The sequence below is a fragment of the Balaenoptera ricei genome, chromosome 1 (genome assembly GCF_028023285.1).
Source record: "Balaenoptera ricei isolate mBalRic1 chromosome 1, mBalRic1.hap2, whole genome shotgun sequence".
In the NCBI taxonomy this organism is placed as follows: Eukaryota; Metazoa; Chordata; class Mammalia; order Artiodactyla; family Balaenopteridae; genus Balaenoptera; species Balaenoptera ricei.
This window is the reverse complement of record NC_082639.1, coordinates 184,885,062-184,910,695: the sequence shown is the minus strand read 5'-3', so window position 1 is coordinate 184,910,695 and position 25,634 is coordinate 184,885,062. Positions and strand designations below refer to the sequence as shown.

Genomic DNA, 25,634 nt, shown 5'->3' with positions numbered 1-25,634 from the left:
GCTCAATTTATTTTATTTCATCATCAGTAACTCTTATTCTTCCTTTTTGTACTCAGTGGTGCATTATGGAATAAAAATACATAACTAAGAATACAAATTCTTTAAAATCAAAACCACCATAAACATTAGCAATGCCCAACTGTGCTAAAATAGCTGAACGAGCACGAACAAGCTCATTTGATCTCCCCCAACCTTCAACACACTGACTTGACAAACCTTCACATTATTCCACTTTAAAGAGAAACATGTTCATGTTATTTAACAAATTTAAAAAGAAAAATCGATGCCATTACATTTACATCTTTAACACTGTGAACTGCATGATGGCAGCTCTTCTGTGAGTATACATTACCATATTTTATCACAGTGAATGTTGTATGACCCAATGTGTTTCCATTTGGATTTTTTTGTAGCAAATGAAGCACAGCCCAATAAAATATCCAAATGTGATAAACAGAATCTCTCAGATGCCTTCTGTTTCATATGGCCTCAGCCCTACTGTCATCAGTTACATGATATAAATCAACATTCTATAGATGAGGGTGAATTATAAACTATTAATAATTCTATGCCTAAGGATCTACAAATAATTATGAGACAGACTCGACAACACAGCCTTCTCCAGAGCTATTTTTAATGTTTTTTTATGGTCATTTAAGAAAATTGAGAGGAAAAGTCTTCTAACCCACCATAAATGCTGATCATTATACAATCAAATATAATAGGAAAGTGTTTTAGAAAATGAGAGAAAAAAAGCTTATTTGGCAATGTGCTGTTATTTATATACTAGTACCTTTAAGCCCTAAAAAAGTTCAACATTTACAACTCAGGCTATATCTATTTTAGTTATGTGAAAGCTCACCCAAGAGCAGATGATCAAAGGAACAGAGAGCAGAATAGAATACATATTTAGTGGGCACTTATGAATTGGATGGAAATTAAGTTCAAATATGGCCCATTAAACTCTTCATTAAAGAAATGTTGCTGCAGAAGGTTCACACATTATTACTGGCACCACCAATATGCTGCTGCTGCTGCTAACGATTTGATTATGTGGGAGTAGTTTGTTTTGAAACTATTAAATGTTAAAATCAGGATGCTCAAACTGTAAAAATAATGTAATTTACCAGGATACACTCTTAATTCTATTACAAGGATATAGGAAATGTGATCATAACCAAGCTGTTAAGTTCAGCCGAGCACATAGCTTGTTATCTTTACGAAGAACTACGAGTCTCTATATTATTTAACTCATTAACAGAAAAGGTGACTATAAATGTACTTAACTCAGTAGTTTTCAAAGTGAAATCTTATATACTGTATTTATTTCCGAAACAGAAGAATACTATGCCTGAAAAATCTGATGAATCATTTTATGTAAAGACTTTCATCATCCACATCCTACCCCACAGTAGTTTCTGTCTTCTTGGCTGAATGTGATTTTTCTGGTGGGGCACGGGGGCGGGGGGGGGTTAGTATTAAAGTACCACAAAGTGTTTTATTCACAATTAAACCGGAGACTTAAAAATCCACTGGTATTAAATCAGAATGAGTACAATGCTTTATCAGGTTACACCGCCCAAATTTAAACTCTACTCAAGAACCACTTTGCTTGAGAAATAATAAAATTGGTGGCTAGACAATCACTTCTAGTGCCTACACCATGTACATGAACCGCATGACATATTAAAGCACTTTAATCAAACTCGGAGGTTAAGTAGCTTTTAGTAAATTTAAAGTGGATAGAAATGGAATTCAGTGGCAAACAAAATTCTCAGAGAGATAGGTCATTTACTTAAATCTGACATAGTATCACCCCACTTTTTGAATTTTGGCAATAAAACTGGCTTTATTTCATTAGCTTTACTCATTTAAATGGCACGCATTTATAACTCCCAAGATACTCGTATAAACACTACCTAAAATACATAAAAAACCAAACAGATCAATAACTTGAAAGTGTTATTAGCTATTATGCATTTACTAAATATAATTCTTTATACATCTATTATACATTTTTAATTTTTCCTTAGTTATTATTCCAACATATTAATATAGAAACCATGCTGGGGTCAATATATATCCAAATGTGGCAATGAGTTTGCCAGAACATATAGGACAGGCATTTCAAAATTATTAAATTAATGCAATTTTTAAGTCAAATTCAGTCATTTCTCCCCTTTTTATTTCTAAAGTTAATATACCATGGTTAGAGTAATCAGTTGAATATCAAATCCAAGTGAATCATAAAAGTTCAGTCACGTTAATATTAAGGCTAATGTGATTAAATTTATTTTTCATGTTTCCTTTAATTTTGACCAGCTTTTGTAATGGTTGCATTTGTAATATTATAAAATAAACTGTTGGTCTCAAAAAATTTTATAAACGAATTAGTTTGACAACTAAGACTCATATAATAGTTATCTGGGAAAGTGGCACTTTATTCCTGGCTACATATGTATATCTCATCATCACTGTTCCTACTGTTAACACCAATAAAATGAAATTGTTATGTAGTAAGAAATATGGCAACAAAATACCCCCTCCCCACCCTCCAAAAAAGAACAATGTCATCACTTTAACTTTATTAGGAGTCACAAAATTTTTTATTTAGGAAAAATATTTCCTTCAATGTTTATTAGATAATGAATCTTAAATGAATAATTTACTTTTACTTTTCTGTGTAGACCAATTAAAAAGTATGCCTCTTTCCTTTCATAAGCAAATTCTATTTGTCTAATTCTGCATGGCAGATAAGAAATTAATACTTTATTTCCTTCTACCTTAAAAATTATTAAATTTTCCTCATTATGAATTAGTTATTTCTGTATGGACTGTTGTCATGCTGCTGTTCAAAAAAAAGTTAGTAAAGGATATGGACACATGGGAAACAAACCATAAACTATAATACTAGTTTATAAGGAAATATATTAAACATTGTTTAAATATTAAACAGCAAAATATTCGTATATTAAATAAATAAGACTTGAAAATTTGTCTTGTGGAACTATAGGCCAATACCACCAATAATGGGGATGGTCTAGTGCAAAAGGTGGCCACAAAAGAAAAAAAACAAAAACAAAAAAAGGAGGAGACGACACAACATTTAATACTGGCATCGTTTTCATAACAAATTGAGCCAGTGATTTTAGATCCTTTCTGAACATAAAATACCTGAAGAACAACTTTTTAGCAATACTGATGAACAGGTCTCATCCCATACAAATTAAATCAGAAACAGGATTCAGGCAACGGAATTTTTTAAAGGCCCCCAAATGATTCTAACGTACAGTCAGGGTTAAGAGCTGCTGACTGAAACCCACAAGCTTCTTACTGTTGCCTGACTCAGAAAAGGTGTCCTATGAATGAAGAAAAGGCGCTTTCTTTTACTGGTGGGACAAGAGAAGGGTGTCTCCAGTTACTTATGGTTAAGTCAAACTTACTAATGCGTACTTCCTTTCCATTAAAATTATCTGCATAGGACTCTTCATTCCCTACAGGGAATTACAATTACAATTCTGTATTTTTAAACTCCAAGACCAAGTAGAGTCAAAGTACTTTTTTGTAATAAATCAATTACACTGAGAATCCATCACTCATTCGTGCACATAAATATGTACTGAATGCCTACTGTGTGCAAGGCACTGTGACAGGTGCCGCTACAGGACCTGGAGCCATGAGAGGATGAAGAGTGATGGGCTGGAAGCTTTTTTCCTTAGAATTTATGGCTATAAAATGAATTACATGGACCTAAATAAGGGAATGAAGGTCAAAAAAAAAGGAAAAGAAAAAGACAAAAAGTACATACTAAGGGTTTGATTTTCAAATACATGAAACAGCATATTTGTACTTTTCCTAATGTTATTTCCAGAGCCTCTGAATACACGTAAGGCAAATTCAAGATAGAAAAATAAACCCTGTTTAAAGCAGATGTTCCCAATTTTAACCACACTCTATAAATTTCATACATAAGTATAAATACTAAAAATCTTTATAGAAAGGTAGTTCATGTCCACTTGTAGTAGTCTTAACAAGTAATCTTACATTAAAATATTACAGATTCTAGTCCTTGACTATTTCATCACGGAGAAAGTTTATACAACACAATTTATTTTGAAAACAGATTTATATGCTGAGAAATTCTAATGTGAACAAATTTGAGTTTTCTTTTCAAGAAGAGAGGATGCAGAGAAGGGAAGAAAGGGGTGGGGGGCAGAGTCTGTTCAAACCTTATAAATATCCTAAAATCTAAAAATTTAAAACGCTGACTGCTTTCTTCCTCAAGAACCTAGTGAATTCCATATGAATAAATACTTTTTCTGTTCATTATTGGCATGGACTTTTTTGGTTACTTAAAAAATAAATACTAAGTGCTTCTCATTTTTACGACAGCATTAAATTTCAAAATGAGGCAGGTAATGTCAGCTTAACATAAGAAGGAGCTAAATGTTTACATAAAATATGTTAACCTACGAGAGATTCCTGGGGTGGGAAATGACATAAACTGAATGATCAGCAACAATTCTAGTGGCAAAAACTCTTTAGGGGAGTAAAGGTTCCAAGCTGCGTTTAAGTAATAAAAGATGGATCAAGACTCAAGAAAAATGCTCATTCGTTGTACCTTGGATGCAACACTCCATCTAAAGTACAGAAGTAGTAAAATATTTTACTAAGTTAAAATATAGGTTTTATATTTTATACGATATTGAATACGCACATAAAAATACCAGTGTTTTTATCTTGTTTCTGTTCAGACACTTAATTAAGCAAATATGTTCTTTGGTGTCTGGGAGAGTTTATCAATATTTAAAGATAATGGAAGATAAGAACATGCCTAGAAATAGAAGACTCAAAATCCTATACCATACAAAGAATCAAAGGTGGACTTATGAGAAAAGACAGAGTTACACTGCAGTAGGACTAATACATTTCTTTCCCCCAAATCATACTCTGGCTCCCCAAATAAAAAGTACTATATAGCCTATTAGGTTTTTAATCTGTGTTTTGAGATTTTTCAAGTGGAAAGATATCACAGATAGAAATATATCACTCTAAGTTTTAAAATTACCAAAGTCAGTGAGAAGAATGTACATTCATTAAATGTATTCATTGTAAGTAAAGAAGTCTTGAAAAGCTGAACAGTTCAACCAAAGGTGATGAATTGTTCTTGATTTTTCATTATTCCTTTTTAAATAAAGAGAAAGTACAGATATAGTACACATACAGGCTGACATTTTGATTCATTCAAAATAGTCACATCCCTTTGCTTGGTTTTGGAAGTTCCAGAGACTAAAATTAATACCATTCATAACACAGTATTTTCAATAAAAGGAATTATAGAGCAATGAAAAATCAGAAGCAAGATGGCTTAGAGAGCCTTATAACCTCTACATATACACACTTTTGTAACCTGTATTTATTTTCTAAAGAAACAAATTTTAAGTAATGCTAATTTAACCAATGGAGAAAAAAATTCTATCAAAATATACAATTTCCATTACAGACTAGAAGGCTAATATTAAAAAAATAGTTGTAAGCCAAAAAGTTTGCTTATATGACAGGCGTCATCCCTTTGAAGCATAAATCATCAAATAAGGTTTTATAAAAGATCGATCTGTGACCTTCTTCATTTGTTAAGTTCTTGATAAATTCATAAAGCTTGAGTCCCAGTCTCTAGATCACGGTGTATCCATGCTTCTTAATCCAGATTTCCAGAAAAGCGGGAAAACAAGTAATTCAGAATCTCAAGTGGGATTTGTGCTTTACCATGTACCTGAAAAATAATATTATAATAGGTTATAATGATTATAAGAATTCTAGAATTTTTAGAATATTACATGTAAAAATAAGTTGACATTTTTAAAAACTTAAAATCAACAGTGGAACAGGATGTTTTGCTTTCTAAAAAACGGATTCTGTAACCTTTGGGAATATAAGGATTTCTGAAGTAAGCCAGAAAAAACATTCCTCTTATTAATTTCTATAATCTAAGGGCTTCTGGCTAGATAATAAATGATTCTCTTTAATATATTATCAATTATAACTACTGGGTTAACTCAATCACCTATGACTTTGAGGAAACCCATAATATTCGGTGAGAGACCAAGAAAGTTACAGATTTTACAGAGCACCCAAAATGAGAACCACAGATTCAGTGGTATTGTGATCACGTGCTGTTGTTAAATTTCCAATTATAAAACTGATATTATTGCAAAGGTCTTTAAGAACTCAATTTATACTAGTAATTAAGATATACTCAAAAACTGAACTCCTTTCATGAGCAGCCAGGTACCCATAACTCAAGTCCAGAGTCAGAGACCTTTTGGTGCTGGCAAAAAACGAAGGGATCACTTACTTAGTCCAAGTTCCCTGGACAGACAGAAAACAAGGTTCAGAAAAGTCACACGGTTCATTAGAGCCGAATCACAAAATCAAGACTAAAATCTAGGTCTTCTGACTCAGAATTAGTGCTCTTTCTACCAAGCTGTAACCCTTTCTCCCTTTGTTCAAGTCAGTAATAACAAAGATATTTGTTAATTATCTATTTTAGATCAATAACAAATTAGGCACTGTTTTAAAGGGGAGTTGGGGGATATGGGTCACAACTTCAAGGAACTTAAAATCCAATAAGGAGGCAGGAACATTACTAAAATAAGGCAGAAGTTAAGTGCATTTTAGGATCAGGATTACCTATCCAGGGTTTCCCAGAATCGTAAGAAAACTGGTCTATCCAGATGACGTTTGTGATAGCTGAGTTCTAATACTGTTACATCCCATTTCTGAACGTTTGGATCCAGACGAACTTCATCATATTTGAGATGGAAGGCTTTAACTACAGGCGGAAGAAATAATACTCTTTATTCAAACTGCAACCAAAATTATAAAAACATTTTATAGAATAATAAAAATACCCAAACACAGACATTAATCAAAAAAACTTAAAAAAAAAAAAAGTCAACCTTTCTTCCACCAACCAAAGCTGTATTATAACCAAAGTGATCTTTGAAATAGAGGCTGAGCACTGTAGTATCTCCCAAAACATTCAACAAAAATTTACTGAGGCTTATACATGCCACCCCCTGGGGATTGAAATAAAAAATGAGGTAAAATAAAATGCATATGATCCAGTGAAGGATAAGAAGAAGAAAAAGACTACTCACATACAGTATGATAAAGGTAGTAGAATATCATAGAAACACAAGAGAGTACCCTTCTTACCCACATCATGGGATTCAGAAAAGGCTTAGATAGGCAGGGTGGAGTAAGAATTAGGCAAAACACAGAAAAGTGATCCAGTTAACAAAAAGAACATGCTCAAAGAGAAAAAGGTTTAGTCTAGGAACTAAAGAAATTTAACAAAATTGCATCATGCAAAGTAAGGTAGAGGAAAAAAAAAATAACATAGGGAATGAATAAAAGCTAAGACCATAGAGGTTCAGAGCAGTGCCAGCCTTGTAGGCCATATTCAGGAGTTTGGACTTTTACCTAAGAGATGTAGGGAATCACTGCAGAGTGTATAGCAGAGACTGATGATACAGCATAGTAATCTAGAGGAGAAAGAGATTTGCTCTACTGGGGAGAAGATACACATATGACAAGAAAGATTCAAGAGATAATTAGCAAGTGAGAACGGAACTTGGTAAGAAATGATGAAAAAGGAAGAAGAAACAACTGGAAGGTCTCTAGAGAAGGTTATCTGGAAATAGATATTTACATGATACAAAAAGAAAGTCTAGCAAAGATCTAGAAGAGGAGGATTTCAGGCAGAGGGAACAGCTGATACAAAGGCCCTTAGATGGAAGGAAGCTTGGAATGCCCTACAAACAAGAACAAGTTTTGTAGGCAATGTCCTATATGCAGAACCTATTCAGCTATGATAAGAAATCTGAATTTTGTTTCAAATGTGATAGTAAACCACTAGATAGTTTGGAGCAAGGAGGTGAAATTATCTGATTTTCGTTTTCAAACGCTATCTCTGGTTGCTGGGGAGATTCAAGACTCTAGGACTAAACTTCCCAACAAGTGTCTGCTGCCAAACGGTAACAGGTGACCATAAACACTGACTTTGAATCTTCTTCCTTGATCATCCCGCTGGACCATCCTCACCAGTTTATTATTGTCTTTGCAATCAGTTTATCATCAGTGGAGTGTTAGTTTTACTTGTGCACATGGAAGATGTTTAGCTTTTTTTTCCATTTTCTACTTTTTTTCTAACATATAAGATATGATCATTACTATCACCATTATCATCTATTACTAGGAGTTTCTAAAGAGAAAATGATTGACTGTTAATTTTTTTAAGTAGCTAATTTATAGATTGTTTGTTCCATACTGCTTGCAGACTTACTGGCTTTTGATGTTAACTAATCAAGGTCTAATTCCTTGATGGAAATACAAAATAAACCATTTTTATTTTGTTAAAATTTTTATTTTGTCTGTTTTTGCCCCCCAAAAACACATAAACATTACTTCTAAATTATTTGCTTTCATAAATAAAGGTCTCCTCATTGAGCACATTATTTATTTTGAATTTAATTCAAATTAATCAATTTAAACCAATTCATTAAAGGGGCTATCCGTTAAGGATTCAGAAAACTCACTTTCAAAATAATTATTATTTATATGTGTAAAAAATACTTTTTAAGTTTCTTTAAACTTTTAAATTAAATGAAGTCAATATTTGAATACTCTCTATTGTGCTTACTACATGTTTCTCTTTTCTAATGTTCTCAGTATGATTTGCTTTAAAAATCATTCTTAAAAATACATGAGTTATAATTTTTAAAATGACTTATCTAAAGCCTTATATAGGGCTTCCCTGGTGGCGCAGTGGTTAAGAATCCACCTGCCAATGCAGGGGACTAAGGGTTCAAGCCCTGGTGCAGAAAGATGCCACATGCCGCGGAGCAACTAAGCCTGTGTGCCACAACTACTGATCCTGCACTCTAGAGCCCACGACTCACAACTACTGAGCCCGCGTGCCACAACTACTGAAGCTCACATGCCTAGAGCCCATGCTCCACAACAAGAGAAGCCACCTCAATGAGAAGCCTGTGCACCACAATGAAGACCCAATGCAGCCAAAATTAATTATTTAATTAAAAATAAATAAATAATAAAGCCTTATATAAAGGCCTATAATCCCCTTTACTAATTTCAATAGATTTAGTTTACACAGTATTTATTTTTCCAATAGAATACACAACTTTTTAAATTAAAACTGAATATCAGAGTCCAAAAAGGTTAAGTCACAAATGAGGAAACATAAGGTTTCTCTCATCATACAAAGTATGTTATTAGCATGAAGCAATGGTGGCAAGCAAACTTACACCAAGACACCATAAAACATCTTTTTTTTTTATTTTAAGGTTTTATTTAAGCTAGTTTATCTGAAATGTATTTTACCATGTAATCAATATAAAATTATTGACAAGATTTATTTTTGTCCTGTATTAAGTCTCTGAAGTCTGGTGTATATTTTACACTGACAGAACATTTCAATTTGGACCAGCCAAATGTGGCTGGTGGCTTCTGTTTTGGGCAGTGCAGGTGTAACCAACCCCAGCCAAGAACTCAGCCGCCCGTCTAGGGAATTCCCTGGAGGAATTCCAGTAAGTCCAGTGTTTCTTACTCATAAAATACATAATTTTTAAGCCTCAGCAAAGATAGAAGAAACAAAGTTCTTTTTATAAGAAGCCAGTTATCTGGGGAAACAATGAACACTAAAGCAAAATACTTCACACAATTCAGAATTGTTCATTTTTTGCAAACTGCATGAATGTTGTCAACGCTTTTTTGCAGGAACAAAGAAAGAAAAGAAATAGAAAGGTGCTCTAGTATTTCGGTAGATAAATGATGGCATGTCAAATGACAAAGGGACAACATAATACAGAAGATTACTAAATGAAAAAGTTTTCACAACGATAACTAAAAAATGTGAAGAAATCATCATTTAAAAATCTTGATCAACAAATGCATGTAACCATTTCAAGCATAAGAAATAATATTTTGGGGACTTCCCTGGTGGCGCAGTGGTTAAGAATCCGCCTGCCAGTGCAGGGGACATGGGTTCGAGCCCTGGTCCGGAAAGATCCCTCATGCCGCGGAGCAACTAAGCCCGTGCGCCACAACTACTGAGCCTGCGCTCTAGAGCCCGCGTGCCACAACTACTGAGCCCGCATGCCTAGAGCCGGTGCTCCACAACAGAAGAAGCCACCACAATGAGAAGCCCGTGCACTGCAACGAAGAGTAGCCCACGCTCGCCACAAGAGAAAGCCCGCATGCAGCAATGAAGACTCCATGCAGCCAAAAATAAATAAAATAAATAAGTTTTTAAAAAATAATAATATTTTTTAAAAGCTATATCCAGTTACAAGCTCAAATCTATCATAATTTTGAAAAGATTTTATTTGGAAATTTTATACAATTCAATATTTAAAATCTTTTCTAAACCTTTGTATTTTCTTACTGTGCAATATGAAGAAAATATAATTTTTTTACCAAGTACCCTCAGTTTACTCCTATGCTATATAGATATAATCATTTTCTATGTAGGTTATGGGGAAAAGGTGAGGAGCTAGAAGAGTCAAGAGTTAAACGCAAGGAGACCAGCTAAAAGCTAAGAGATAACATGTTTCTAAATTTCTGGCTTAGGCAAATTACTAAAAAAAAACTGACTGAGGAAAAGAACAGCTTGGGGATGACAGAGAGTATAAGACAATAGATTCCGCTCGGAACAGGCTGAGTCCTGATACACTGATGGGACTTCACAAGGAGTCACCTGGTCATCAGTGAGACAGGCAGGCCCAGAATATCAAGCCAGAGACATAACTTTTAGAAACAGAGGACAGATGGTAACTGAAAGCTATCAGATCTCCTTGAGAGAGTATGTGTAATTAAAGGAGAAGAGAAGCGGGAACACACATATGTCACTGAAAGCCAGAGGAAGAGTAGCTAGTGTCTGAGAAAATGTTAACAAGCCCTCAGAAAAGAACATTTAAAAAGGAGGAAATGGATCGAGAGTAAAATTCTGATAAAGAGATCAAAAGTATCCAATATTTGGGTCACTGGTGAGTCTGGCGGGAACAGTTTAGTGGGCAAGCAAGAGAGCACAACTACAGTAGCCTGAGAATCAAACAGAAAGTGAGTGAGTAGAGACCATTCTTTCAAAGGCTTGGCTGTAAAAGGAAAGGAGAGGGAGCTAGAAGAAAAGGTGAGGTAAGAGGAAAGGGTTTTGTTTCCTTTTAAGATGGAAGGGGCAAGAGTACTTTCATTGTAAATGCTGATAAGTAAAGAAGGAAGGTTGAAGAGAAAGAGAATACTTCTTGGAAGAAAATTATTATTGTTAACTTTTTAAAAAATCTCTAAGTTCCTATCTAAATTTCTGAAGACTAACAATCTGAAAAAAACAACAATGAATTTAGAGAGCATTTATATCTTGAAGACATTCTAATCATTTTTTATTATAGTACTATTCAACAAGGCAAGCAAGTAGGTAAAACACAACAAAATTAGTGTTCACTGACATTTTGCTTTCATTAAAACTCCCATTCTCTGTATCTCTGACTTCTATTTATCAAACCTGTGCATTACTCAGGTTTCTGAAATAACATAAAAAGCTACCATCATATTAGAATTCATTTTTAAAACTGAATGAAGGCAGGAGAATAAGCGATTAAAACCTTTCAAGCTTGGGCAGTTTCCAGCCTGGAAGAATGGTGGTACCACTAACAAAAACTAAAATTGATTTAAAAAAAAAAAAAAAAAAAGCTGGGTTTCACAGTAGCATAATCTACATTCGTAATAACTAAAGTTGTTATTTCTAACAAACATACCTGTTTCATGAGGATGCTTTTTAAAAAGTAATTTTACTAATGTTACTAACTTAAATGGGTACTCAAATTAAATGATAATTAGAATATCCCTACCAATAAAAAGACAAGCTTAAATTCATCTACTTTTGGTATACCAATACATACCAAAATATGGTCAATAAAAGATATAGACACATGAAATCTATCCATTTAACAGGTATCTACCGAATGCTTCCCAACGCCATGCTCTCTTCTGTGCTGATGATACAAGAGTGAACGAGGCAGATGAGGTGCTCCCATCCTGGAACTGGCATTCTAGCCAGGGAGGACTTACCATACAGATATGAAAATAAGACCATGTCAAGCAAAAGTGAGTGTCACCACTGCAGTAACTGGGAGGAAGTAACGGCTACTTCCAGGGTGGTCGGAGAAGGGCTCCCTATAGGAGAGAGTACTTACTTGGCTGAGACCTAAATGAACAGAAAAAGGCCAGTCGTGCAGCAACCACTCCAGATAGTGGGAGTAGCAGGCGAAAGTCAACCCCTCTAAAAACTGGCTATCAAAGTGAATAAAAGTGTAGGGACACGCAACAATATTAATGATTTATTAATGTTGAGGGATAGGCAATAATTCACTTTTAGATGTAAGTACACAGAAAATATTAATGTTCCAAAAAGGCTTTAAAATATTTCACAGGTGCTTAAAAATTAAAATACGTGGTACTTAACAGGAATCCTCTGGTGTACACATCACACGTGCAGAGCCGTGTGCTCTTATATAAATAAATAAATAAAGCAAAAGCATTTCTGTATTAGATAAGCAGTAAAAATACAGAGACTCTTACTTTTAGCAAATATGTCGACTGGTGATCCATCAGGCAAAAGCCACGGCCAACCTTTGAACTGCCATGCAGGACCTTGCACAAAAACTGCTACAACCCGGTCCCTATAAATAGAAAAGAGGGAAGGGAAGAGTGGAGACTGAGTATCTCAGATATTCTTGGTTACTATAATCCTTATGGAAAGAGTCTCATCATTATTCCTGCAATAGTCTCCTGTCAATACTTCTGAGCGGCAAACACAGTACTGCATTACCATAACTTTTCATTACAATGTTACCATTAGAGTACATAATGATTGCTACATTTCCCATGCGTTGTTTTTTACATCTAAGTCATTTAAACATAATTACATGCACAGTCCTATACATGATCCTTTTAGCCTTTTATCTCTGCCCCTTCTATTAATTAAAGGGCCCATTTTGCTTATGCAACAGGGAACAGTAGTATATCTGTTAATTGAAAAAGTTAGTTTTAAAAGAAAATCATTTAAAATTCAAACGCATCTTGAATATTTCACTTTAATTAAAAATGTTATAAATTATAATAATTTGCTAACCATTTTATAAAGCTCAAAGGCCTTATTTTGAGTTCTTCTGATTATCTGGAAAATAATTTGAGTACAGAAATCACCTAAACTTTTAAACTTTTTCAATTGTTTTTCAACTGTTTCACTCACCCTAAATTCTCTAAGTGTTTTCTAAAGCAACTTGTTTTTCCCAGCCATTCAACTTCATTTTCCTAAAAAGCACAAATCTCTTTCTAGGCCCTCATATTTCATCAGCTTCCAAAAAATTTAATTAAATTGAGAAATTATAATAAGTACAAAAGCCGTCAACAGTTTAAGCCTACAACTAAAGAGGTGGGAACAAAATCATAACATCAACAATAATAAGTAACACTCATTAGATTTACTACGAGCATTTACTATGTGCCAGTGCTGGTCTAAGCAGTTTACTTATGTTAACACATTTAACCTTCAAAACAACTCTGTGAGGTAAACTATTATTACCCCTATTTTACAGAAATGCACAAGCCTACTAGAGAACAGTCCACTAGCCAGAAGAGAGAAGGAGGGAGGGGAGGAGTGTGGAGAAGAGAGTGGGAGAGAGGGAGGGAAATCAATGATTGATCTTGTGCACTGGTTATGCTATTGTCCTGTATGGGGGCTAAGAAATCACATGAATAGCCAACTCAGTGTTACAATGGAAACAGTTTTGACCTTACAACTCCCTGAAAGGGTCCTGGGAATGCTCAGAGGTCCACAGACCACACTTTGATAATCACTGCATTAGATGGAGACTCTGTACATCCAACAGAATATTAAGCCAAAGTTACCTTCTATTCAAGTTAAAGACTTACAGCAGTGATCAAAGTTACTATGAAAAACCACAGCTTAAAATTCTTAACCTGCTCAAAATCTCTAAGGCTAAAATTAAATCTTAAATAAAAAATTTCCTCCTTCATGGGATATATGCTCCATACTGCCTAAACCATCTTTGGTAATGGAGCACACTATTAAATGGCCTCTTAATTTTATGATGTAGCTTGCACCACACAATAGTTGAAGGTCCAAGGTACCTGCCAAAGTAAAGAGGATTTGCTAGACAGAGGTCCCCTAGATCCTACTGTGTCTCACAGGGTTAGCAGGGGAGCAGGATAATAAAAATACTATTCCCAGTGAACTCCTGAAAGGACAATTAACAGAGAACAGAAGAAGAAGAAAGGTAAGGAAAATATTATTCCTAGGTTATGACACCAATGGCTAGGACCAAGCTAACACACACAAAGCAGTATAACATAAGCACAGTGATGGCACTTGTACACACTGTGTGTATTATTGTTTTCTGTAAATAACTGCAAACATATAAATGATGTAACCTTCTACTTCCTATAAGTTTTAAACTTGATATATGAAATTCTCATCTTACACTTCATATATAACTCTAAGTATTTCTGTTAGGTACTAAAAGAGAATTCTAATACAAGAACCCTTGATTCTTTAGTAAATTTTTAACATACTAATATTCTCAATGGCTTCACCTCCTAACATCTGAAGACTAACGAGTCAAAGGTACATTTCAGCTAATGTGTCAACGTGTTACACTATATCAGAGATGCACACTTAGACTTTGTATTTTTACTCTGGCTTAGATTAATTAAATAATTTAAGGTAATTCATGTATCTGAATTTATACGCACTTTATAAACATTGGGTTGGCCAAAAAGTTCGTTCGGGTTTTCCGTACCATCTTACGGGAAAACCCGAACGAACTTTTTGGCCAACCCAAACACTTAATATTTTATTAAAGGACATTTTAATGCAATAAAAGAGCTGAACCGGGGTGATGTTACTATTTTCGTTAAATTATTTCCTTACAATAAAAGTAACAATGCTTTCACTTATCACTTCTAACCAAAAAATTTGAATTCTCCAAATCAAACATCTAAAACATAGGCCCTCTAAAACAACATGTCTATTTGAAAATTTTGTTCTAAAAGCTGATCCAGAATAAATGGACAAGTGGAAAGAATTTTTACTCTCCAAGTTTTCCAGAAGTTTGTGTTTCTTCTTATAAGTAAAATAAAGTTTAGACATCCAAAATATATTACTTAGGTATTACCAGCATGTTAACATTACTGATGACCAAATTAGACATTAACACAGGTTTCAAGGATAGGTTCTATCTAGAGCTCATGATGAAATTTGATACTCGTTTATTACACAAAAAATTAATGACTGTGTGAAAAATACAGATTAATTTACCAGTCTTGAGGCATTAGTTTAAGGGGCTGGTCTACTACTCTGTAAGGAACTGTGACACTAATTGCAGTGCCCCCTGGTTGCATCTGGTCTTTTCTTCTCTGTATTAGAGTTTCATTTTCTCGTTGGCAGCCTTGCTTCTTCTTTTCATCTGATGGGACAAACCTTTCAAAAAACAGAAATGATTCCACAGGAATCGTTAAAAAGAAAAGAAATAGTATTTTGAAATGATTTTTTAAATAATGATATTTTCAAACCAAAAACATTATTTTTTGAAATAAACCCACTCTGCATGTACAGATCATAATGCTTGAAGAGTATGGGTCTTTACTTCCCATGCCAAGTAGAACTCAAGCTCACTTAGGCCAGAAGTCAGTATGTGTGTGTGTCAGTCTCACACACACCCAATTTATATTCCTTCATCTAGCATTTAGTATTCCTCAAGATTATATAAACAACCACACTAATCCTTGATTTCTCAACGCTAGTAAGAGGGAAGTTTTACTATGAATCAAAGGTCACTTGAAATGGAGCCGACGTGGCTAGCTAGGTGACTCAGTCTACCCAGGAGCGCCAGCAAACACCCCTTTCCACATGGTAACCACCACTCCCATCAGGATACAGCACATGTGCAACAGACCAGAAAAGTTTCCTCCTGTACCTTTCAGTAAATTCCCATCCTCCTCCCCCAACAGGCAACCATACAATTCTGCTTTCCATCACCATAGACGAGTTTTGCCTGTCCTACGAATTCATATATGCGGAATCGTACAGGATTGTACTCTTCTTTGCCCGGCTTCTTTCATTCAATTTAATGTTTCTGATATTCATCCATGCTGAGGGGTATATTGGTAGTGAACTACCAATGAATTCTTTTTTACTGCTGAATAAATTTCTATTGTATGAATATGCCACAATTTGTTTATACATTCTCCTGTGGTACATTTGGGTGGTTCCAAAATTGCAGTTATTACAAATAAAACTACTATAAACACTCTGGTATAAGTCTTTTTGTGGATGTATGTTTTCACTTCTCTTATATAAATACCTATGAGTGGAACTGTTGGATCACTGGGTATGTTTAACTTTACAAGAAACTGTCAGAAAGTTTTCCAAAGTGGGATAAAGTATGAAGAACATTCTAAAGGCATCTCTGAGCTAGCTAGCAAGAAGTAAAGAACTCTTGGGCCAAAGACTGAGTAAAGAAGGGAACTCAAAGAGGTTAGAATAACACTGCAGACTTCTTTCCATCCACGGAAGGCACTGGCAAACTAACTAAACTTAAGCTTTGTCTTTTATTGACACTATATTTCACTAGACTCCTGGAAGAGGAAACAAAGCCCATATTCTGCTCAAGGTAGAGAATCTAACAGAAGTTCCTTCTTTCATAAAGCTAGGACTCTGGGGTTTAAGTTCAGTGTAATATAAATAATGTAAACTAGAAATAAACCCACTGCCCACCCGTTTTCCTGCCCCCCCATGCCCACCCCAGCCCTAACCAACACCCTGACAAGTGCAAGAATAATCAAATCTCGGAATTGCAAATTGGACCTCACTTGGATTTAAAGCAAGAATTAACAACCCTGACCACAGTGACTGGTTCGGAAATAAATGTGTTATACAAGCCAGGAAAATAAGACTTAATCCTGGGATTTTTGGTAACCTGGAGTTTCTGATGGTCATCTTTGCCCCTGAAGCGGGAGAACCTGCTTAAGAGACAGAGAGACTAACTCCTGATCACTTCATTTAGCACTGAGTCCAGCTGTGTCAGAAGCTAGGACTAGTTATATTGAGCTAATAAATTATTTTTTGATAAGGCCACTTTGAGTTGGTTTTTAATACTTACAACAAAAAGTGCTCTAATGAATACAACCAGAAATGATGCACAACTGATTGGATGGATATTTGTGATTTGGAGAAATATTATGATATCCACTGACTCATCCAATATTTGCAATTTATTTATTCCACTTTGCATTCTATGAGTGTGAAGGAGTATGGGTGATATGATTAAAGTCATTACTGTTTAAACAAGAACAGTTCTAGTAAAATAATTTTCTTAGTATAAAATGCAAATGAGTTGATATACTGAGGCAAGTTCCAGATTTTAAGTTTACGTTATTTTGAAAAACAGAACAATTTTATGGATATTTCACAGATTAAAAATATAGTTTTCGGGAATTCCCTGGTGGTCCAGTGGTGGTTAAGACTTCACCTTCCAATGCAGGGGTTGCGGGTTTGATCCCTGGTTGGAGAGCTAAGATCCCACATGCCTCAGGGCCAAAAAATCAAAACATAAAACAGAAGCAATACTGTAACAAATTCAATAAAGGCTTTAAAAATGGTCCACATCAAAAAAAAAAAAAAATCTTTAAAACAAAAAAAAAAGTCTTTAAAAGAAAAAAAAAAAAAGAAATATATATATATAGTTCCTTTCTCCTAAACAAAAGAAGTTGAAATTGGAGGGGGTAGGGAGAATTAACAATAATTTCTGGATGTTAAACCTCGAACTGAGAATTTAACTTAAAGCAATGTTAGATTGGCTATGCTCCCAGGTGCCTAGCAGACACAAACACAAATCTTCATTCTGGAACTCAAAGAATTTCCACAAGAAAAAAATTCCAAGGAAAATGAACAGAAATTACTAAATGAAAACCATTAAATGAATAGTAAAAAAAAAAAAAAACTAAACACACAAGGAAATGAGGTATAATGAATGAAACAATAATCAAAAGAAAATGATTAGTAAGTACTTCCAATGATGCAGCTATCAAAGACCAAACCTGTAAAACAAGCCTACAAATACGTACAGGGAAAAAGAAATTATTTAAAAAAGAGAGAGAGAGACCAAAGATTTGAAAAAGAACTAAACAGAACCACTAAAATAGAAAAAATAAGATATCTGAATTTTAAAATGGAATGAATAGACTAGGGGACGGCCAAAGAAAACACAACTACAAGTTATATCTACAGAAATGATCAAGAATGCAGGTGACAGAGAAACAGATGGAAAGTAGAACTGTTTAAGAGACATGGATGATGAAATGAGAAAGTCTAAAGTATGTCTCATTTAAATCCCAGAAAGAAGAAAAAAGGGGAGATAAAGGGGGAACACACAGGTAATATCTAAAGAGATAAGAGCCAAGACTTCCCAAACTGATGAAAAACACAAATCCACAGATTCAATTCTGAATCCCAAGGTGGGATATATAAGAAATCTATACCTAGGTACAGCAGATAAACAAATTTAAAATGATCTTTAAAATAACAAGATAAAGCAGATTTCCTTCAAAGGACTGATTACCGCAGCTGACCTCTCATCATCAACAAAGGAAGCTAGAAGGTACTGCAATAATACCTTCAATGTAATAAGAAAAAAACCAACTCCTCTATGGTTTTCCAGAGTGGCTGAATCATTCTGCACTGCATGTGGCAGCAGGGAACATGAACTATTTATGGTCCAGTGTAAGCTCCAGTAACCGTTCTGCCTGCTCTTCCCCAGGCCTTAAGTGGTTTTCTCACGTGCGTGTGCTGAACAGTATTTGACTAATGCAAGGGGAACCCTCTGCCTATCTCTGGAGCACTCTCTCCGTGCAATCTCTCCTCTTTGGAACTCTGCCCTGTGAGAGGACCATCGTGGCCAGAGTCACAAGTGCCATCCAATCAGTTTATTTTAAATAAACTTATGGTCCCAGTGAAACTTCTCTCAAGATCATGTTTATAAATGTAAAATGTGCTTTCTCATACTTCCATGATACAACCTTAATTTTGTTATTTAAAATGTTAAAGGTGAAGGCAGGTTTTATTTTATTTCGTTTCATTTACTTAATTGAAGGGCTAGAAAACTGAAGAATCCTCAGTTTTACATGAAACCAAACAGAATCTATGCCAACATGAGCTATGGGTTACAGCCAGTACTATAATTGTGTGGAGGAGGTTTCAATTATGCATTAATTACACAGCAAAGCCTCCAGCTGACTCAAGCTGCAGGGGAGATGTCAGCTGCAATGAGGTGTTAAACAATGAAGGGAGTGTTTTAAACTGAGAAGAAAAATTAGGCATGATCTATCCAAAGAAGGTAGTCTTGTTAAATTGTTTGGCTTCTCTGTAGTAAGGCTAAGGAGAAAGATGCTAAAATTTAGTTTGTGATTTCCATGCACGACTTACTACCTTTATTATAAAATAATATTTTATATTATTATCAGATCTATTTCAAGAGATGGGCCAAAATAATTATATTTCATATTCATCCAACTGTAGATTACTTGAGGAACTGCAGACTGTAGATTATCTGAGTAATCCACAACACTGTCGGAATACTAAACTTCACAAAAAAAGCCTAATAAAATATAAAAATATAAAACCTAAAAATTCCTTCTTTCCACACTGTTATTAGGAAAAGGTTCACTGAAAATTTCACTCGAAAGTACTAAAGAAAAAATACTATACGAATACACTTGTACGTGCCAGTTACGTAGGTTTTTATACAGCTATTTAAGTCATAGGCACTCAAAATTCAATTCTGCATTTGGTAAAACCTGGAATCAGCAAGTATTACAACTTATTTTGCTACTCATTTTTAATTAGTCATAAGTTATTTAGAAGCAGCATGATTTTCTTTTTGGAGGTGAGGTTGTTTTGTTTCTTTTTTAAGAATCGTCATCGTTATTTTACTGAGAAAGTTAAGCATCTGGAAATTTTAACACAGGATATAGATGTCCTCTTCACTTCCTCAACTATCTTTTACTGATGTCTAGGTTAAAAAAGTATGGTCCCTCCTCCTCCCTCTAGGAGGTATGTACATCTAATTTAAAGCTCATATTACTTTTTTGGTTCTTTAACCAGAATTCGGAAGTGGGGAGAAGACAACCTGAATTTCTTGTCTTAAAGTTCATATTTACTTTTAAAGTTTCTATTAAACTTTAAAGTTCATATTACTTTTTTGGTTCTTTAACCAGAATTCAGAAGTGGGGAGAAGACAACCTGAATTTGTTTTAGAACCTCTTCAAGCTCTTCAGCTGGAGCAAAATAATTCACATTAAAAATTAATACAATAGTACTCTCTTCGTTAAAACTTTAGTCAGAGTTTCTATAATTTTCCCCACAGGATTCAGATATAAAAGAATATACTGTTTTGAAAATTATATTTGAGACTATCTGTAAAGCCTATAGCACTGAAACTGAATTTTTGCTTTCTCGAAATAAATACTGCATTAGTAACTACTAATTCTCAACAATAGTTCCATGTCCTATGAAAAGAACAGTTTAACAAATTACTTACTTCAGGTCCTGTAGAAGGTCCTTTGCATTAAGCATGGTTATTAAAGAGGTGGTAGCTGCAGGAATTATGATAATGGGTGTTCGAGATCCTATAAGGACAAAATTTTAAAGGAGCAAATATGTTATTAAAAGGAATTATAGTTACTTTCCTAATTATAAGTTAAAAGTTTGTAAATTTGTAATTTTAACTCTTTTGAGCTAAAAAATATTTTAGTCAGCAGTGATACTCAGAATATTTAATGATCAGGATGACTTGAGCACTGACTACTCAGAACAGACACCAAACACAAACATTTGGTATAACTGCACAAGCATGCAATCAGCCCTGATTTTGTAAGCTAGCTTACTCACGTTTACTTTTTTAAAGTAAGTTTAGAGTCACAGGCACAACCTTACCTTTCTTCTGATTTGGGGGAGGTCTGGCTTGAGAAACTGTAAGAAAGAAAAAAATCCAAAATATTGTTATGAAAATCACATTCTTATTTTCAAACCGACAAAGTAAATAAGGCCTAAAATATTTGTATTTACATATGACTAGTTGTAGAATTTTTAAATGCATTGCAATCTTCTTAAATAATATTATTTCTCTGCTTCACAAAACCACTACAGTGCCTTAGCACTTCAACAATCAGTGGTCACAAGGAAAGGGGATATATGGGCATTGGTAGGCACTGAGTATCTACATTCATGGATGCTTGGATCTAGAAAAGGAAGCAAATAAATAACTTCTGAATTAACTGATTACACTGTAATGAATGCAAAAACAGAGTACTACAAGAGCATCTAACTCTGGGGAAAGGGCTGGGAGAGGGAAATGTACTTAACCACTGTGGAGGAAAAACAAAGACATTACTGGGGACTAAGAGCTAAAATATTTACCTTTTTCTCTCTTTTTAAAATTTTTTGGGTTTTTATTAGCAGAAGAAAACATTACAGGCAATTAGTCATGTAAAGGTCTTTATTCTGGAATTGCCCATATTATCAATAATTTTGAATACATGTTACAAAAACATGAATATTTGTATCTTTTCATTATTTGTATATACAATGGACTTTATAATACACAAAAATATTTGTTGGCATAATAATGGCAATATCAGCCTAGTTCAAGATTAACATATTTTACGATAAAAAGTGCTGTATGTTCAATTTTCAGTATTTATTCATACAATAAATTTTTATTGACTGCCTTCTACATGCCGTGTGCTGTGCTGCAATTAATTTTTTTAAACCACAAAAAATAAAAATTCAACAATTTAAAATTCTAATTCAACATTAGTTCTTAGAGATACCACTTTTAAAGGAAAGCACACACATCTTTGGAATATGTTGCATTTTAAAAGCAGTAAAATGCTAAATTTTAACTAATACTTTGTACTCCTTTATATAGCTATTTCACTGTGAGAAAATATTATGTAGTCCAGAAGTATGATTCTTCTAGCCACAGAAAGCAGAGAAAGATATATACAAATACAAGTTCACACACATATTTATTATAGTGTGCTCATCTTTCTTATTCTTGAGAAAAAAATACTAAAACTTTCTTAAATTATTTTTAGAAATAGTACTCATGGATACATCTGACATGTATACACAGATACTGCTAGATAGTGTCATCTGGAATATGATACAATCTCAATAAATACTTAGAATTTGCTGGCGGGATACAGGAATGATGGGATGGACAGAGAGATGGATAAACTGGAGACGGGAGCTGCTGGGAGAATGACTAAGGAGAACAAAGAAATCTTCAACTGAACTACCACTGATTTGCTAAGGGAACCCACAATGGACTCTGGAATATAGGAAAAGATTCTCTAAAATCAAGGCTGAGAAGACTTAATGTAGCAAAAACACAAAATATAAAAGCTCACATATTAAAAATAAACTTTAGGTGTTTAGTAAAAAAACAAATACAATTAAGGACCAAGACAGGGACATGAAGATGAACATGCTAAGGATAAGCTTGATTTAAAGGGTGGGGGAGGAAAGAGCAGAATAATTCGAGTCCACAAGGAGAGTGATGGAGAGCAAGAGCCTGTACTCGGTCCCCACTGTGCCACTTCGCAGGCAAATTACCCCGGCACGCTAAGATGAATGCTGCTCAGCTTCAGTTGTCCCCAACCATAAATCAGAGACAACAATTTCTACATCTTGATTCTGTTTTAAGAGTCTTAAAAACAACAAGGCAAGTTGTCCAGGTCCTGGGCCCTGGGCATATTGACCATTCACTGAACCTCGCGGCCACCGCTGATGTCAACTGCTACTGCTTCTTGTGCCTCTACCGCTACCACTGCCTTCTGCAAACGCAATGACCGATTGTTTACAAGCTGAGAAGAGGCAACTACTGTTACTATGCTTGATTTCAAATATAATTATATTCTTTACTTAAATATTTATTCAGAGCCTATGTACAAGGCACTCTGCTAGGTTCTTATTTTTATGATGATAAATAAAACAGAAATAATCCCTGCCCTCAAAGACTTTTCAGTAAAGTAGGGGAACCAGACCATAACAAACAGGCAAACAAACACATATAAACCAATCTGAATACATAATATTAAGGAGCAAAGAGAATGTACACTGATATTAAAGTGTCCTTTAGACAAAATGCTTAGAAAAAGCCTCTCAAAGGACATGGCATTTAAGCTGAGGTTTGAAGGACAAGAAAGAGCCAACTTGCAAAGAACAAGTGAAAGAACAGTCTTGATAAGAGGTAGGAATGTGGGCAAATGCCAAAGGCAGGAAGAAACTGTCATGCTTATGGAACTGCAAATGTGCAGACAGACCATGGGGACAAAAGGAAGAGTGGCAGGAGATGAGGTTAAAAATACACGCAGGAGCCACTTTATGTAGGGCTTTCTAGGCAACGTTAAGTTTGTTATTTAAGTGCCACTGGAAAACCCTGTAACTTTTAAGCCAGAAAGTGACATAATTTGATTTTCAGGTCACACCTTCTGTAAGGGAAAAACAATAAATTTAGATAAGGGATCAAAAGGGGGACAACCGTGAAAGCAGGAAGCTCAGTTAGGACTATCACCAATATTCTATAGCGGTGCTACCCAAATTATGTGCAGTTAAGCATAAGGTTTTTCTGTAAACTTTTCAAGGTCAACTGAATAAAATACAGTAACAATGAACAGGTAGAAAACTGGCCATGCACCTGGATGTTGTGCCAGTACTGTACCCTCAATTCCTATCTGTATCTTGTTAGGGACCAGAACTAAACAGGTCATGGACTAATATCAATACTTTAAGATGCACTAGTCTAGAGAAATGCTGGTGGTTTAGACTTGAGTTGTGGCAGTGGAGATAAAGAGAACAGATAAATCTGGAATACAGAAAAGGTAAATTTGACAGAACTCACTGACATATTAGATGAGAGGAATAAGCAAATGAGAAAAATAAAGAATAACTCCTAAGTCTTGGACTTAAGAAGCAGAGTTGATAGCAGTGTCATTTATTCATGAAGAAGCAGAAGAATGTGAAGTAAGACATCTTGGGAAAAATATCAAAGAGCAAATGTTTTAAGGTTTAATCAGTTTTAAGATGCCTATGGCACATCCAAATGTTAAACAGTTAACAGATGATACCAGAGGTAGAAAGAATCAGGGACACAAGTTTGAAAATCATCAGCACATAGATTTGAAACTATGGAATGAGGTAATCCAACCAACACCTAGGTTATAAAGTGGATCACTGAACAGGGCTAACTCTCTCTCTCAATCTCACATGAGCAGTAAGCAGATAAACTAGAGTTACAGAGTTACGGGTACTCACCTACCCATTTCAGAAGACCTATGAAACAGAAGTAAAGAATGAAAGCTGGAGAAGTGCAGTATGTGATGTACACGCATTAGAAAGAGGCAGCAAGAGCAGGGACATGTGCAAGAGATTTAATGTGGCTATAAAAGGAAACAACATTAAGCTCCAGGACTGTAGCTTATCAAAGGCTTGTGTTTCTTAATTCACTGGAAAGCATGTGCCTCTTGTCAGTTATATTCCCTAAATGAATGTTTAGAAGTTGGGAATAATTGTAAACACTTTAAAATATTAAATTGATCCAGGGACTTGCCTGGCACAATTAGTGCTAAATAAATATTTGATGAAAGAATAAATAAGAAAAAATGATCAAAAAATGGAACACCATGGGACTTCCCTGGTGGTCCAGTGGTTAAGAATCCACCTTCCAGTACAGGGGGCGTGGGTTCAATCCCTGGTCGGGGAACTAAGATCCCACATGCCTCGCAGCACAGCCAAAAAAAAAAAAAGGAACACCATCCTTGAGTTCCTTTACTGAAGGAAAAAAGAATAGGTAGTTCAGTCCCCTATTTGCAAATAATTCAAACTCTACCTAACAAATAACAGTATAGATCTATGCTGTCTCATGTATAACATGTTACATTGCCAGAAATGTTTTGTGGTTTTTTTTTTCAATTTTAAAAAGATAATCCAGGTGAACATGCCATATATTGCACAATATGCCTTCAAAATTGGGCATCAGCCAATAAGCAAATACATTTAACAATCTGCAAAACAAAAATTCACTGATCGAGACAAATAAAGATGACAAACTGCTAACGCCCACTCAAGTCAGGTCTTACCGACAAATGAGCATTAAAAACTTATAAAATAATCACTGCTTTTGGAATGGTGGGTAGGGATTGTGGACCTATGGGAGTCAATCAGTGAGTGAAAGAAGAGGAGACCTCACATGGATGGGCGTCAGAGTATTTGTAATGAGACATTAGATAAGATTAATTTCAACCATTTTAATCACCATGGTAGAACAATTGAAAAAGAAAGATGGAATATTAGGAGCTGAAAAGACCCACAGCTCCTTACCTCACATGTGACCTTCCCCAGGATCACATAACTTACTAGCTGGTAGAACCCAGCTCCCTTCGCTTTATTACATGGCACATTTGAACAACTGGGT

The 25,634-nt window shown here is 34.8% G+C and overlaps 1 protein-coding gene across 1 annotated transcript in view; it reads right to left on the bottom strand.

Annotated features, from left to right (window-relative positions):
* Window positions 1-617: 617 nt before the first annotated feature.
* Window positions 618-25,634, bottom strand: part of CDC73 (cell division cycle 73) — a 91,755-nt gene continuing 66,738 nt past the window's right edge. Inside the window, exons 12-17 of the mRNA XM_059942800.1 lie at window positions 21,092-21,127; window positions 20,697-20,784; window positions 15,419-15,580; window positions 12,658-12,758; window positions 6,691-6,832; window positions 618-5,773 (exon numbers count right to left, since the gene is read on the bottom strand). Coding sequence (XP_059798783.1) covers window positions 5,737-5,773; window positions 6,691-6,832; window positions 12,658-12,758; window positions 15,419-15,580; window positions 20,697-20,784; window positions 21,092-21,127 — 566 coding nt within the window. The 3' untranslated portion in view covers window positions 618-5,736. The remainder of the gene's footprint in view (window positions 5,774-6,690; window positions 6,833-12,657; window positions 12,759-15,418; window positions 15,581-20,696; window positions 20,785-21,091; window positions 21,128-25,634) is intronic.